This window comes from Clavelina lepadiformis, chromosome 1, assembly GCF_947623445.1.
Source record: "Clavelina lepadiformis chromosome 1, kaClaLepa1.1, whole genome shotgun sequence".
NCBI classification, from domain to species: Eukaryota; Metazoa; Chordata; class Ascidiacea; order Aplousobranchia; family Clavelinidae; genus Clavelina; species Clavelina lepadiformis.
This window is the reverse complement of record NC_135240.1, coordinates 21,154,584-21,171,371: the sequence shown is the minus strand read 5'-3', so window position 1 is coordinate 21,171,371 and position 16,788 is coordinate 21,154,584. Positions and strand designations below refer to the sequence as shown.

Here is a 16,788-nt window from a genome sequence, read left to right as displayed (position 1 = left end):
ATATGTTGTTAAGCTCTTCCTGATCCATGACGATCCAGGGTGATAAAAGCTACAAAATAAAGTCGATAAAATTTATGACACTTTAAGGGTGTGTTACCCTAACTGGCATATTACAATAGCTACCAACTTGTCATAATGCCGATCATCAGCGAATGTTGCATTACCCTATTAGCTTATATTACGCTAGGCCTACATCCGAATAAAATTCATTTCTTTCACTGGACTAATTCATCGAAAAAATTGTACATTCGAAGTGTTGGAATGTATTTTTTCACAATTTCTTGTAACCTTAATTGAATGTTAAGCAGGACCACTCTTCGAAAAGAAAAATGAGCGTCGCTGATGCTCAGGTTCTCGTTTGTAAATGAAAACAAAACAAACAAAACGGAAAACCTGGCAACCTAGTATGAATTGTAAGTTTTTTGTGCACCGGAAAGCGTAATTTTCGAAGAATGGTATGTACCAGTAGGCAAGAAAAAGTGTACACCAAAAGTCGCTGTTTGGGAATAACTTAGCTTACTAAGTAGCTATTTTGATGCATTTTGTGTACCAGCTCGGCTACCTACCGGTACCTTGTGCACCAGATAGCTACGGTATGTTGTGCTCAAGGTATTTGTTTTTCTAATTCAGTAATATTTGAATTTGATTTAAATGTGTCATCAGCAAATATAGTCTTTATGGAAGTGCTATTGGTTATTATCATTTATACTGCAGCGCTCGGAAAGTTATAGGCTATAGCCTAGGTAGCCTACAGACTTATCCTTATCTTTATATCCTTACTTAGTACCGGTAAGTGCTATAACTTAAATCGTAAAACCTAAATCTTCTTTCTAGTTTAAATCTAAGAGCTAAAGTCAACTTTTTGCGCCGCTTACCACACAGGAAAAAATAGTGACTGATAATAGTCCACAATTTTCATCATTGACTAATAAAATGCCACTTTCGTCCAAAAAAACACTCCCCACGCCTTATTTTGGTCCAAGTACCATAAACCTGCCTACATACAGTTCGCAACGCTTTTTCATGGCTAATTACGCACCACCGATGCATTGGAAACAATTATGGCTAAATAAAACCCAGTGTACGATGTGATTGGCGTTTACTTCCTTACAAGTGCAAAACAAGTGGCTTAATGTCATTCGTGTCACGTAATATATTCAGCCACTTGACACAGTCGGAGTTACCGGCTTAATAATTGCTGTTACCGCGATAAACACCACATTAATATTTAGATGGTGACATTTCGTCACTGTTTAAAACCTTTCTTATCCCTGCAATGCCATAATTTCATGAGTTTTTTTACTAAATGCAAGGTTGTAAAAGGACGAAGGAACTTAAAAGTTTTCCCACGTAAGTACAGTAGGCCAAGATTTTTTTACAAATTTCATTACCCAAATTATTTTCCCCAAATGGTAAAAGCTTTTTTTAATAAATCCGGAAATTTCAACGCACACAAGTGCTACGAATACTTCATTCACTTTTCTCAAAAAAATACGACATCTAGGCTAACAATCACAACAAAAATGTTCAAGGTAGGTTTGCTTGTTTGTGTTTTGGTGTTGAGGTAAAGCAAGTTTGATGCCATTTTGAGTTTGGGGTAGGGTCAATTACATAAACATAATCTCTGGGTTGAGGTTGTTTGCACCCAGACTTACTTTCCTTGGACAATTTTTATTTTTTAGGTTGTGCCAGGGAATTGGAATTTTTATCTCTTCCTGTAATTTTCAATTTGACAAGCGTAACGAAAACTAGAGTCGCGAACATGTTTCCGCAAATGGTTGTGGTAAAGTCGAATGGAATTGCATGCATAATTTGCATTCTGATAGCTGGTACAGTTTCTACAAATAAAGAGCTTCATGATTTAGCACACAAAACCAAGTTTTTGGAGAACTATGCATAAAGTATTGCGGCTAACGATTACATGCAGGCAAACTAACTGGCCACGAAAAAAGGAAGTTGAGAGAAGTGTGTAGACCTGGAGAATATTTAGACGGAAAGAAAAAAGTCTCAAAATAAGTTGGGAAGTATCCAACAATCCAACCAATGAAAGACAACTTTGCGGATGATGTCTTACACAAGTCTAGTAATACTTTCTTTTCAAACACCACACTGCAGAGATGGACCCTTGGTTACGAAATTTCGCTTTCAAGAACGGTTTGCATGAAGCTTTCATTAAAGGGATTGAAGGTTTGTTGGCAATTCTGTTGTTTTTCCAGGCATTACATATGTGGCATTTTGTTTTGCGGCAACCGATTATTCCATTTTTATTGTAAAACTTCATAACTTGTGGGAGCAAAGTTATTAAACTTAAAACTTCTATTGCTGTTCAAAACAACTTAGTTTCAAAAGCTTTCTGCTCCGTTTGCAAGACTTCCTTGTAACTAATTTCGCCTGCCGGTGGTGAGTTAAGCGCGTTACGTTTTTACTTCGCACTTGATCCCAGAGTGATTCCATGCGTAATCAATGATTCGTAGAAAAAACAAAAACAGAGGACGACGACGAAATTACACATAACGCAGTAATGCTTGAATTGCGTGCGATTGCTAATACAAAAAAAAGCTTTGTAATGTAGCCAAGACTGTTTTATTTTGCAACCATGAACCGTTGCGAACTATTTTCAAGCTTTGCGACATTGTTATGAAGGAGACCGGAGGGGCATATTTTTATGTAAAACACTGATCAGTAGCATTACCAAAGCTAGTTCAAAACGTTCAATATACTCCAATTGCACATATGTCTGGCTGTTGTCCGGCCAAAAATGAATCGATTTACATTCTGTTGTACGAACACGAGGAACGAGATTCGTGATATTAAATGATTAAACTTTTGGCAATAAATTGTCTATTGCATTGGTGATTGGTTACTTTATTATGTAAAAGTCGGTTTACGCAGCGTTAATTGGTGGTGTACAGAGTAAATTTTATTACAATAGATATAATATGCATTGTATTTGAGTACTGTATTAGAGATTTAATGCTAACGTAAACTTAGTAAATTTTGCAACTTGTTCCAAAATTATAGCCCTTAGTTTTACGGTCAAAAATGTAAACCTGTCTTTATTTTTAAAAAGCAAAGTTTGTGATTACCGCACTGCTTTTGCGTTATTATATTTCATTACGTTGGTAACTGCCATGGCTACTGTAATACATACTATAATAAAAATACATACCTATTATATATGTATTGTGTACAAGTTTGTAATTTGTATAGTGCTATATTTTGCGCAATTGAAATAATTTATCATAGTTTAAAAAAAAATATAGAGGATTTATAAGCGTTACCATTTTAACGAATAATTTACAATATGTGCACTTTGCAGTTGCCACAGTCACAGTACACGATCTGCCTTCATCTCTTCAAGAAGTTGGAACTAATATCAGTCCATTCAGTCTCAAAGACAGAAAACTTCTTGAAAGATTTTTTGGAACAGCGATGGAGCAGTTTTTGGTGGAGGTGAACAGTGGTTTGTTGTGAGTTAGGATCTAACAAACAAGATTTTGTATTTTCATTGTGGTAGTGAAGTCCTGTTCATTTGCCCATATCCGAAAGCGATTCAACAACCAAATGGCAGCCTTAAATAAGTTCACAATGACGCCACTTCTGAAAAAGAAAAATCAGGCAAACGAGGGGGAAGAAATATCATTAATAGCGATCAAGAGGAGGATGGAAGTTATCAAAAAATTTCCTGGTGAAGAACGCACTGCAAAGACTTTAGAAAAATACCCATCATACAAGTTGAAAGAAAAGGTAAGTGTGATATTAACTGATATTTCATTAACTTAAGCATAAAATTTAAACAACAGGCTCTGCTTTTTGTCGTTAGTAAACATAAGATACAAAATCGTGTCAACGTTATTGTTGTAACGTTTTCTCTATTTTTGCAGTGCATAACCGACATTGCTATATTCTTTGGATATTCCTCTAAAGAAAACATGGTGAACAAGTGCCGGTTGCGATTTTGTAATTTCATCGAGGGAAGGTCATTGTGCTGTGAAACAGGGTGTGTATGCCTAATGGAATTTTCCAAAGTTATGAACCAACTAGAAGCAGTTTCTTCTCCTAAAGAGCTATCTACTGTCATCAAGCTTATGAATGATGGAAGCGTAAAGCTCGTTAAAGATCGAAAACAGCCACATAATTTGTGTGCAGGTACTAAATGAGGTCCGGGACCCGGATCAGTTGTTGTTGACCAATTGCAATTTGTTGATTTAGGAAAATCTGAAATTTTTTGTGTCTATTATCTCTGCTTTGTGTACATTTTATCCTGGATTCTTGTCCGAATGTCTTTACTTGTTGCATCATATGCAATATACGGTTTTATTACATTAACCAAAATAATAATTTTAAATAATAATAATTTCGCTTGAATGTTTACATTACAGTATTTCGAAACGAGGAATGTTTGTTTGCCTTCTTTAAGTTTATTGTAAAAACTTTATAATTATTGCCTATATAGTTTTTAGTTGACTATATGCCATTTTCCTTAGTTTCGTTCTCGTAGCTTGTGGTAGACGGCATCAAGCCGATTGTGAAATTTGAAAGTAATCGCTTTTTCTTTTCTTTGACTTTTTTGGAAGGATACATAATTAAAATTTTGTCAGACTGGTAATTATGCATTTTGGTCACGTGATGTTCAAGTGCGACATTTCAATTGGCATGGATTAAGCCAGGGAATCCCAGGCTGGTCTAGGTTCTATATGGGCGAGTATTTAGCCAGGTTTACATTAACTAGGACGCTCGCGGCTGAATATGGGGATATTCATAACCAAACACGATTGGAAAGGATTTAGTCGTTTCAGACTAGTATTTAGCCGCAAGAAGGACTGTATTTATCCAGCTGGTAGTGGCTAAATACCGGGATATTCATAACCATTTTTTTGGAACGCATTCAGTCACTTTTTTTTCCTGTGCAGCTTAAACAATCTTTTAACCTAATTACCAATGTTTAATAATGGGCTTTCCAGCCTGTTGGCATCCGCTGACTGTGTAGGCCTAGTTTGTAACCTATTTATAGTGAACTAGTTGCTTTTTTTTTATAGCGTATAGCTTAATATGCCTTGTGTTGCATAAGCTACCTAGCTAAGTTTTAGCTTTTGCATCAATATGGGTAAAGTAAAGAGTTTCCATATTGCTTTTAATGGTGACAAATCTGTATTTGTAGCTGGTGAGATTATTACAGGAAATATTATTTTGCAACTTAATGAATCTATGAAAGCAAGAGGTAAGAATGAATTGTTTGTCAATATACCTTAAAAATATTTTTGTCAAATAGTAGGCTACATAATATAATATATAGGCTGTTATGAGGAAGGTTGTTGTGCTGATATTTAATCACCACCAATCCAACATGATCTTGTATATCGGCCCTACACTGTATTTGTGGCTTGGTAGCGGAGTGGTTAGAGCACTGGGATCATCTGAAATAATGCAACCCTTGTGTGATACCCAGTGCTTGCGCTATCATTGTAATGCCCTTGCCCTATGGTGAAGCATTAAACAATCCCTGCTTCTGGTCAATGGTCTAAATCAGGGGTGTCAAACTCAATCACACCAGGAGCCAAAACTCATAACTTATTTAAAGCCGCGGGCTGTAAGGATAAAACTTGATTGAACGTTTTATGACATGAGTACATGAATTGGAAAAGGTAGCGAAACAACACCAAATGTTTGATATTTTTGACCGGGCTATTTTTGATTATTCTCTTACATCATTATGTTTCATTCATTTCCTTGCAAAAGCATTAAAGAATTAACAAACAGTAAAGAAAAAAGCAGCCCAGATTACAAGTGTTAGAATAAATCGATTTATTCTATCGTATGGTGGGGCAACTGTTGTGTTGCTATATTGTGCGATTTGTTATAATCTTGTTTCTTGCTTGGAAAATGTAAGTTATACTGTACAATGATCTTGCGGGCCGGAAATAGTTCAATGTATAAAATAGCATTGCGGGCCAAGTTTTATTGTAAAGTGGGCCAGATGTGGCCCGTGGACCGGGAGTTTGACACGTATGGTCTAGACTCTAGATGAACGGTCCCAAATTTAAGTAATAATACATAAAAAAATTTCAAAAATATGTATAAAATATTTGTGTGTCTCGGAAATTCCACAAAGACAAGCTTCGTAATAAATCATCAATGAATTTAAGTCGTGCAAAAACTTTTCTTAGCTCACCATGCCATAGATACTGCATTAGAAAGTATGTTGGAAACCAGTGGGCACTTAACTGAGGCGTTGTGCTCCTCTGAGTGGTCGAAAACTAAGACTCCGCTGTATTTATATAGAATAAGATGTTAAAAATTGCTAATACAATGCAATCACAGCTAGGCTGTAAGTAAAATTTGCTGGAATGTTCTGCCCAGTCAACACACATACAGTATCTCCAAAATTTGTAGAAAATGTGCAAAAATTATATACAGACCTTATTAATCAGGAACACTTTTTTTGTCGAAAAATTAGAAGAACCAGGTCTGACTGTATATACATTTTCACATTTGGACCCTATTTCCATTATTTTGTGTAATAAAACATATATTTATATCATGTAGTTTTATTTTTGATGTCTCAAACAATTTCCTGCAAAACATATAAAGTAATAGTTTTGCCAAAATAATCATTTTAAGTCTATTTCTTTACGATGTTGCTATATTTTCCATTTCCAAATTTTAATATTGATAAATTTTTAGCTTAATTGTAGTAGCTAAGTTTGAATATATATATATATATGAACTAAGGATGTGCTACGAGAAATCGTGTGCATCTGAATAACATGAATGTTGAAATAGACACATCTTCAATTTTTTTCGTATTAGCACCAAACGATAAAATTTCATCCAAAAGTTGTCAACCGTGCTTGTAACATGACGTAGTTGCTAAAAATTGAAAAATAGTATTAATGCCTAAATGAAGATTTAAAATGTGAAATTGTTTTAGTAAAAGACGTTTATAAAAAATGTTGACCATAATATAGCTTAACCATGAAAATTGATCATCATTTGTTACCAAAGTCGATCAATACAAGTAATATTATGTTCAGGTTCGCCATTGCTAATATTTGTTTTCACCCGAATCTTTCACACAGGCAATATTTGGCCAACCTGCTTGTGTTTGCATCGGCCTGTCTCTAGTATGACTATTTTGATTATGTATTTACTGTGTTAAGTATTGTGTAAGATTGTCTTCTTTAAATTTTATTTTTTCACAGCTTTTTTGAAGCTCTTTTTTTTCACAGCTTTGCGAATAAAATTTCATGGAAAAGCTCATGTGCACTGGTCTGAACAAAGAGGTTCAGGGAAGAATAGAAGAAGAGTTCATTACAATGCTAATGAAGATTATTTTCATAATGTGGTTAGTGTACATGGCAAAGGTTTGTCTGAAGAATAGTTTAATTCACCTTATTTAATAATTTTGCTACAGTATGTATTTTCATTTTCTTAAATATCAGGGTGGTCCAACTTTATTTTACTGGCTACAAATAAAAGTCAACTTAAATTCGCTGGCCAAATCATAGGGCAGGATGGTCCAACGCGGCTAACAAGAACGGTAGTGTTGGTCAAACCCACATTAAGGTTTGAGGAAAGTATTGCGGGCTGCAAATCTAGTTTGAGCGTAATCTACGCTAGGACTGAGTTTACTGATCTAAATAATCTAATGTTTGCAACAAAGAGCAAAAATCATCGCATGTGTGTATCGTCACTCAATATTGTGATGTTAACCAAGACTCAAATTACACAATTCCAAGACCATTGTTACTCCGTAATAATCATATATTGACTTGCACTTCAATGATGTGTGATTGATCTCAGGCTGTGGGCTATTGTAATGCATTGAAATAAAATGTAGTTATATTTTAACAGACTGCCGATTTTGTAACGGAAAATACGGTGTACTGAAAGTGTTTGCGGGCCACACAAAATCTGTCCCAGTGCCAAGGTTTGGACCACCCTGTCATAGGGTTTTTGAACATAATATTATGTACGGTAAAATGCCAAAGAGTTTATAGTATTTAAGTCAATGCCTTCCAATAAGAAAAAATTAACTTCCAATTAAATTTATGTTTACTGTTGCTGTTAACCTTATTTTAGCGCACAATGTTTGTACATAAAATAAATTGCACAAAGAGATGGTCAACGATTGTGGGTGCTAACCATCCTGAATTTGCAGAAGTATATTATTCTGGTTATTTCATTAACCTGGTTGTTACCACATGTTTAAGGCCCTTCCTTATTTCCTACATCAAAATAATCCAAACGGTACAAACGACATAATAATTGACTCCAGCATCTATATTGCATATACCAACAAACAATAGCAAAATTTGAACTCCACCAAAATTATCTTATCGAAATTGTTTTGAAGATATCTATCTAAGTCATCAAAACTCTTTATGGTCATCCTCATGACAATTGGTCTTAGCCTTAGTTGAATTATTATTAATGGAAATAGGTTAGTCTATTTGGGCGCTGTGCTTGAGCATAATGATAGTATTTTTAGAAATTATGATCAGTTGAGCCACAAATATTCTAACATACTTACTTTAATATTGGAAACCGATTCTTTTTAAAAGCATTTTACTAAAGGGCGGCTTCATTCTGGCCAGTTACTTATATGCACTACTATTACTGTGCTTTTAATCCTTTTTATCTGTAGTTGAGCTCATTTCTTCGAATCTTTATTTATTTATAAGACAACGTTTTCACACTTCTCGGCTGTATGCTGCTGGTCTTTCAGTATCAGTACAGTATCATTTTTTAACATTTCAAAACTATGTATTCTAATCAAGGGCAGTTTCAAAGCAAGTAAATCTGGCATGTACATATCATATATGTAATTTGTACAATGTATAATTGTATACCATATTTACTTGTTTTACTTTTAATTGTCAGTAATAACGCTAAAAAAAATTCAAGTTTCTTTGCAATAAAAGCCGCCTTATGCCATTTGAAAATGCAAGTGCTTTTTCTATGAGGTAAATATTATTTTATTTATAAAATGACATGGGCGCAACAACTATAAAGTCGAAATCCTCCCCATGTTTTTCATTGAATACCTTTCTTTTCTCAAATTTTTATCCTTTTCTTTCTGAGGGTAGCCATCATACCATAAACTGTCTCTCACAACACATACCGGTACATAGAAAAAACCTTTTCTTACAAACAGAGTTTGAATCGTTAGCATTTGGTCCCGGTAATCGCATTTTAGTCGAATAAGTCAGGATTTGCTTTTGGTAACCAGTTGATTATTGGATTGTTTACTTACCAAATGCATCCTAATTGTTCAATTTTCAAAGTTGACTGAGACTTTTCATATCGGCATGGCAAATAAAAATTATACAGTAGTTGTGTTGGTCACAGACTGGATGCTCAAAATAACTCAAGAATGACTTAATGTTACCAACAATCGACACTGCCATTTCTCAATAATGTTAATGAATGCAAAACAACATTGTACATTGCCTATTCATGGTTTAATACAGAAAAACTAATTAACAGAATAGCTGGTAAAAGGGGTAGGTTACAGTACTGTTGGAACTTAGACATATTGTTAGAAGGAGTGTCACAGTTACAGACGTTCATCTACAATATAGATATTAATTACAATATTTTAAAATGTCGTCCTGTCTTTCATTTGGGTGTGGTATATATAACTGCATGTCATAGTCAAAGCTTAGTTAATGTTTATACTATATCGAAGCTAATGGACATGCATCATTCACCTTTTCATGTTGAATAAGCCATATTTTGTTACAGAGTCTGGTGGTATGAGTGAAAATGCTGAGTCTATTCCAGCTGGACAGAATATTTTTCCTTTCCAGTTTCAACTTCCCGCTGAATTGCCATCATCTTTTGAAGGTACAGTATGTTACTGGAACTTTTACTATGACAATGACGTAAAATGACATTTTGTTTAAGGTTATAATAATTTTTATGATTGGATTAATCATGTGCCAGTACTTAATAATGAACCAAAAATTATACCTTAATCAATAATGGTTAACCATTTTTGTTTTGGTATGTTATAGTGCTGTATAAAGTTAGTTATAGCGACATACATGTAGTTAATAGTGTACATTGCCCGCCATTTCCTTGGTCTTTGTGAATAATAACTGGGTGCTTAGAGTTACGAAGAATATATTTATTTATAAAGTTTTTTCAACATGATTAATAGAAATGTTTCTAAAAATTTTGTCATAGAAATATTACCCTTGATATATCTTTTTAGGTCGTCATGGGTATATCAGGTATTATGCAAAAGCAACAATAGACAAGCCTTGGAAATTTGATCACAACACAAAAAAGGCCTTTACAATACTGGACAATGTTGATTTAAACCAGGACCCTGATGCAAGGGTATGTTATCAAGATACTTTTTTTACCTATAGATATATATACATTCCAGAAGCCTGGAGGGCTCGCCATTCTTTCGATGACAAATCTCCTCGGCTAAAAGATTCTTGTTTCCTTTCTGAATTGCCTTAAATTAAATTCATATAATATCATTTACTTTTGTTAGTTTAGTCATTGAATTGTTACAATTCCATGCTTGTTGCTGTAGTTGAAAAAAGGCGATTATGCAGCTCGAAAGAGGAATATCTTTGCCATGTTAGAATTGTTTTAATTGTGGAAGTTGGCCCACATGACCCAGCGAACGTTGAGTAATGATAAAAAGTAAACAGATTTCGGCCAACTTTTAATAGTTGCGCCACATCCGTTTTCTCTCAAATGGCTTGTGTGGGTGTGCATTTTTCTCATGTTTTCTCTCAAAATTGGCCAAAGAGAAGGGTCTTGGGGCCGCTTTTGCCCCGAGTGCACCCCCGGGTGTTAATCATGAGTCAAAGGTCAAGGGTGTTACTGAACATCCGGTATCGGGTTGTACCGTTTGTGAAAATTTGGCGCCTGTAGACACCACCTTTGAAAAGTCTTTCACAAACCTGACTGACTCAGAAAATTGCAAATATTAATATAGATAGAACATAGAAGATATATACAGTACAATCCACTTAATAACCCTGTCCATTTATTGAATGCAGACTTTGTTTTATGAATCCATTTTCGATTCTATGTGCACTAAATTTGTAAATGAACAAAGGTTTCTATTGATGTAACTGATTGTTCTTAATCATATCACTACTGTCTACTGGCATGATAAAGACTTGGTTGTGATTAATGCCAATAAAACCGAAATGGATTCTCATCTTTGAAACACTGAAATTTTCACTTGTAAACAAAAAGAACCACATTCCTACATTTTTCTGTGTTAAATACATGTTGGTAGCATTTTTACCATCTGGCTTCTTTGTTTTGGTGCCAGTCTAGGTTCACTGGTTAATAGAACCACTGCTTAACAAAAACAAAATTAGATAAATTTTTATGCATTTTTTGCTGTAGTTTTTAGGTACATGCTATATACAGCAGCGTTCACCAATGTTTTAGCCCTCACAGACCAATTAATTTATCATTTTTTTGCTGGTGGGCCACTCAATTAAGTTTTAGAAAAGATTGTGTATGTTGCACATAAAAAAGGCCATTTAATTGTCCTAGTGTTAAAACGCTTTAAACAATTGTAATAAAGCTGTCAAGAACTTGTATCGCTTTGCTTGCCACTACTACTTTGAAAGATACTACAAGTGCAAAATCTGCGTCATTCATTGGTGTATAAACACTCAGGGCTCTTTGTATTTATTGATGTGTGAATTGGCCACCTCTCTTTATGTGTATTTACTGAGTGGCAAGCAGGCCCAATTGCTACAAACTAATGAAATTAATGCAAGCGTTTCCACATTCTGGTCTTATGATAAGATGTTTGTTCCTACTAAGCCAAAAATTCATAAATTAGCAGATATTGTATTCGCAATGTCCTGCGGCTCTCCAAGATTTCTTGCTGATCACCGGTTGGCGACCGCTGCTATACGATCTTAGTATCTATAATAATCTGTATGGTTGTGATAAACTGTACAAAATACTGTAGAGTTTTTGTATCTGTAGCTTCCTGTAACTGCAAATGATTCCAAAACTTTGTGTTGTCTGTGCTGTGCAAGTGGTCCTATACAAGCAGAGGTTCATCTGGATAGGGCTGGCTATGTACCAGGAGAATTTATTATGGTCAATGCAAACGTAGAGAATGGAAGGTAGCGTGAGTGTTCGTCAAGCCTTTTAAGTAGAATGCAATGTATATGTTGTAGATGTCCTTTCTATTTCAATTTTAGAAAAGTACTCTATGCAATATTGTGTCTTACTACATGTACCTTTTTTAATTAATTTTATATTAGCAGTGCGGGACTTCTTATTGCCATCTACGTCATAATGTAGCATGTTATTTGCAATCACGTATAGAGTCGTGATTATGACTAATAGGCTAACAGTGTTACTTCATTTTCAGTGATACAAACATGCCTGGTACAAAAGCAACGCTTTATCAGCATGTGGTGTATCGTGCAAGGCAAGGTAAAACAAAGACTTTGAGTAACAGTATCACAGCACTTGATGGCCCTGGTTGTGGAAAAAGGCAGACAATTCAATGGAACAATGAGCGTCTCCAAGTATGTTTTGTGTTACATGTTCCCTTTTTTATGTAGTTATTGAGTTAATAACTTTGTGTACTTTGAATTCATAACTTGGTAACTTTGTTCAATTTCAATACTTTAAATTATTAGCATTCAACAAACAGCATTAAATTTCATTTCTTTTTATTTTACGGAAAATCGTATAAGGCAGACATGTCCAAAGTTTTTTCGTTGAGGGCCATGCTCTCTGAAGTTAACCAGTGGCCGGGCCATTCATTATGTGTGAGGATGGCTGCTTTGTCTATAATGCAATAAAGATTGTAAAAACCATGACATTGGCAATAATATACATTCTGTAACTGAAAATGCTAAACAATAAACATCACCTGCATAACTGTGGCAACTCGTTTGCCGCTACAGTTACAAAAAGTGCCACAAAGTCTGCCCAGCTCAGCACTGGGTTATCTAAAACAATCGCTTTTATTAGCGAAGCGGCATAAACGAGATCGATCGATCGAGAACGAGAACGAAGATGGCCGCGAGCCAATAAAAAACAATTGGCTGACCGTAGTTTGACCACCCCTGGTCTAAGGTATACAGTAAACATAGAAGCTAGTTGTCAATTGAAACAACATTACATGCAATCTTGTGTCAGGTTGGTTACTCAAGTATACTCATGATTGAATTTTTCAGTCATTTCCTACTTTTTTACATTATGTCTGCTGTTTTCTGGCATTTAACGTGTGCTCAAAACCAGTAGTCGCTAAAGAGCAACTCTTTCTAGATTCCTGCTATTCCTCCGTCATTGCAGAAATATTGCAGCATTATAGTCATCAGATACTCACTGCAGGTAACATAGCACTTTTGTTTGTCAAAAAAATATTTATAAGACGCTGATGTATGATCAAATCACCAATGATAAAGAATTTATTTCACAGTTCATGGTTGTGGTCCCTGGTGGCAGCATCAATCTGAGAATGGAGGTTCCTGTTAAAATTGGTTCAGTCCCTCTGCAGGGATTAACCCCATTTAATATCCCACCTCATGCAGAACCTACAGCACCACCTCTTCCAAATCAAGTGCAGTCTAGTGCACCACCAAGCACTATTGCACGTGAGTGATAAGAGTTTATCATGTAATAAAATCTATTTTGATTGCATGTCACTTTTGAGCTTTTTATCACGATAAATTGCGACTGTTTATGTAACTAGTAGGGATGGGCCGATACGAACCCAAACCCGAATAGATTCGCCGAATAACGCTTTCATGGAAGATTCAGGCGAACACGAATACCAACAATGGCGAACCCGAATACAATATTACTTATAAATTTACTGACTTTTGTTAAAAATGATGATCTAGTTTCCCGACAAAAGCTGAACTAGAGTCAGCAGTACTTACAATGAAGGTCGTTTTCCCTAACGATTTTGCTTTTTCATCGTTTTTTAAACACTATTTTTCGAAAGAAAGCGATTTGTTTATCGATTACATCATTTTACAAGCAAGACTTGACAACTTTTGGATGAAACTTTATTGTTTGGTTCTAATACGAATAGATTCGGGATTCGTTCGTGTCAACCTTCATGATATTCGGGTTCGCACGAACCCGAATAATGCTCTTCACAGCACATCCCTAGTAACTAGTGCTTAATGAGTAATAATGGCTCAGATATGACTTTGATGGTTGTATTACAAGCGTGGTTTGTTCATAGGTACTTCTTTTGTGGCTAACGTATTCATTCTATGAAATTATTCTTATACTCAATGTATTTATCTTAATTTTTCTTTTTACTTTCAGCACCACCTACCTATGCTCAGGTTTACAATGGAGCTACTGATATCAAGGATACAGATGATGGAGATTACATGATGGGAGATTCTGCATTTGCTCCACAGTATGCATATTATGACTGGAACCAGTCTGCATTTTCATATTCTTAAGCTCTTGGAAATTGCTATTATGTAAAGTCGCTTGTTGTATATCTAGTATAAGATAGTTTGCCTTGATCAATACTTAGATGATATTGAGTTTATATGCATACATTTTACTCAAGTTTCATGTACCAAATGTAAATTTTGATGCTGATTACTGATATTTTAACTTATAAAATTCTGCATATATGTCTTCAAAGTTTACATACGCTAATTTAGTTTATTTACCTTAATTTAAGTTTCATTTACCTTCCCTGTTTCTGTGCTCTTAAATAAATATTTTAATGTTAAAATGATGCTGTAATGAAACTTTTACATTCTGTATGACAGCAAGTGTATTATTCTATTAATGAGCAGTGTCTGACTTGTTTGTTTATTGTTATCAATATTCCGTCCTTTGATACAATTTTTTGCATAATGATATATTTGTATTCATCTACTTCCTATTTAAGATGAACTTATCAAGGTGTTGTTTGTGCCTTAAGTAACTTGTTTAACTTTATTAGCAAACCTGTATACTTACTATAACTTTCTTTTGTAGCACTTAGGATTCCTCTGTGGAAAACCGTTTTAGCTAATAGTAGAGTAAAATGAAAGAAACTGTTGATCAACTGAAACCTGAGTATGCCGGAGTTAAATTGACCTTAGAAAATTGTCTCATTCCGCCGGACCAAATAGCTGAAACTCCCTCACAAAAAGATGGTTTGCCAAGCAATGTGGAAGAAGACCTTCGATTTTTGGGATGTGAGTACATTCAGATTGCTGGAATTATGCTAAAAATGCCCCAGGTAGCCATGGCGACAGCCCAGATACTGTTTCAAAGGTTCTTCTTTATCAAATCTTTTGTGAAAAACAAGATGGAGGATGTTGCCATGGCAAGCATTTGGTTGGCATCCAAAGTGGAAGAATCTCCTCGCAGGGTCCGGGATGTGATGAATGTTTTTCATTTTCTGAGGCAAAAAAGACAAGGTGTATCCTCACCTACGCCGATGCCATTAGATGAGGATTACATTATCTCAAAGAACAACGTAATAAAATCTGAAAGGCGTTTATTAAAAGAATTGGGATTCTGTGTTCATGTCAAACACCCCCACAAGATCATTGTAGTTTACCTTCAGGTCTTAGAAATGGAAAAGAACCAGAAACTGGTTCAAACTGCATGGAATTATATGAATGATTCTCTAAGGACCAGTGTTTTTGTGAAGCACACTCCTGAAACTATTGCCTGTGCCTGTATTTATCTGGCCGCAAGAGTCTTAAGGATACCTCTGCCCAATCAGCCACACTGGTTTTATCTGTTTAACGCTACTGAGGATGAAATACAGAAGATATCTCTTGAAATCTTGCATGTTTATCAAAAGAAAAAGGCCAACCATGATTCTCTTGAGAAACAAGTGGAAATACGACGAAAAATTTTGCATGATGAAAAGATGAAAGCGAGAGAGGCAAACCAAGTCGAAAATGTGAATTCGGCTGCTAATTCACCTTCCGGTGCTAATCCTAGTCCCTTTGCTGAAACTGTGTCACCTAGAGACGTTGAAAGAACAAAAGAATCATCTGTGCCCAAGTCACAGAAACCTCAAGAACGCGATGAAGACAGAGGTCCAGCAATATCACCTGCAAAAGTTTCTAGACATAGAGATCACAGCCAAAAATACCGTGCAACATCGGAAGGTCAAGTAATGAAGCACCGAGATCGACATCGAGATCGAAGCCGTGACTCACCTCCTGCTAAGCATCGTCATCGCGATCGCAGCCATGATCCAAAATCCAGGAAACACAGGGATAGAGATCGGAAAAGAGAAAAGCATAGCCGAAAACGGCATTGAGATTAAAACATTAAAATTTTAAAAAGATAAAAACCGGCCTTTTCTTTTTTAGTTCTTGATTTAACATTATTCAAGTGTGAATATTTTGCAATTTTATCAATGCTTAATGCTGGCATACTTAGTTTGATTTTTTGTCTTAGGTTTTGACAGCAATTTTTTTAAAGACATTTTGGGATAGTTTTGCAAAACCTATAATCTAGAAATCTAGTTTCTAGGTTATAAAACAAATTTTACGTCATTGGTATAGCAATAGTTTGTATTCATAAGGATTACTTTAAGTGCTATTATGTGTGAATGTTGCATGTGAAATTGTTGCAGTTATTGATTCTGTTGAATGGCAATGGTTTCTGAATCACAATTTAGCAGTTTATACGATGTTGAACACATTGACCATAAATTTGTATACAGTTGACGAAAAAGCACAACGGAAGGTTTTCCTAAAACTGTTGAATTTCTTTTGTGCCTACTGCCTCGTTTTATACAAATTACGCTTTAGCTTTCAGACTGGATTGTAAGACAGTGTATGT

General features: G+C 35.2%; 3 protein-coding genes across 4 annotated transcripts; all 3 read left to right on the top strand.

Annotated features, from left to right (window-relative positions):
- Positions 1-2,020: 2,020 nt before the first annotated feature.
- Positions 2,021-4,447, top strand: LOC143444307 (uncharacterized). 2 transcript variants are annotated; one of them, XM_076943498.1, is made up of 3 exons: positions 2,021-2,187; positions 3,320-3,747; positions 3,885-4,447. In XM_076943498.1, exons 2-3 carry the CDS (start codon positions 3,565-3,567, stop codon positions 4,158-4,160), a joined length of 459 nt encoding a protein of 152 aa, XP_076799613.1. In that variant the 5' UTR covers positions 2,021-2,187; positions 3,320-3,564; the 3' UTR covers positions 4,161-4,447. The 2 variants fall into 2 exon arrangements, with proteins under 2 accessions (XP_076799613.1, XP_076799612.1); XM_076943497.1 differs by lacking the exon at positions 2,021-2,187 and having other exon boundaries at positions 2,919-3,747.
- A 572-nt stretch (positions 4,448-5,019) lies between these two features.
- LOC143444305 (arrestin domain-containing protein 3-like) lies at positions 5,020-14,973 on the top strand. The gene is made up of 9 exons (XM_076943495.1): positions 5,020-5,221; positions 7,230-7,364; positions 9,748-9,849; positions 10,220-10,347; positions 11,983-12,125; positions 12,377-12,536; positions 13,285-13,350; positions 13,439-13,613; positions 14,299-14,973. The coding sequence occupies exons 1-9, from the start codon at positions 5,104-5,106 to the stop codon at positions 14,439-14,441; spliced, it is 1,170 nt and encodes a 389-aa protein (XP_076799610.1). The 5' UTR covers positions 5,020-5,103; the 3' UTR covers positions 14,442-14,973.
- On the top strand, positions 14,973-16,757 carry LOC143444304 (cyclin-L1-like). Its single transcript, XM_076943494.1, has one exon. It carries the CDS (start codon positions 15,023-15,025, stop codon positions 16,259-16,261), a length of 1,239 nt encoding a protein of 412 aa, XP_076799609.1. The 5' UTR covers positions 14,973-15,022; the 3' UTR covers positions 16,262-16,757.
- The last annotated feature ends 31 nt before the right edge of the window (positions 16,758-16,788 follow it).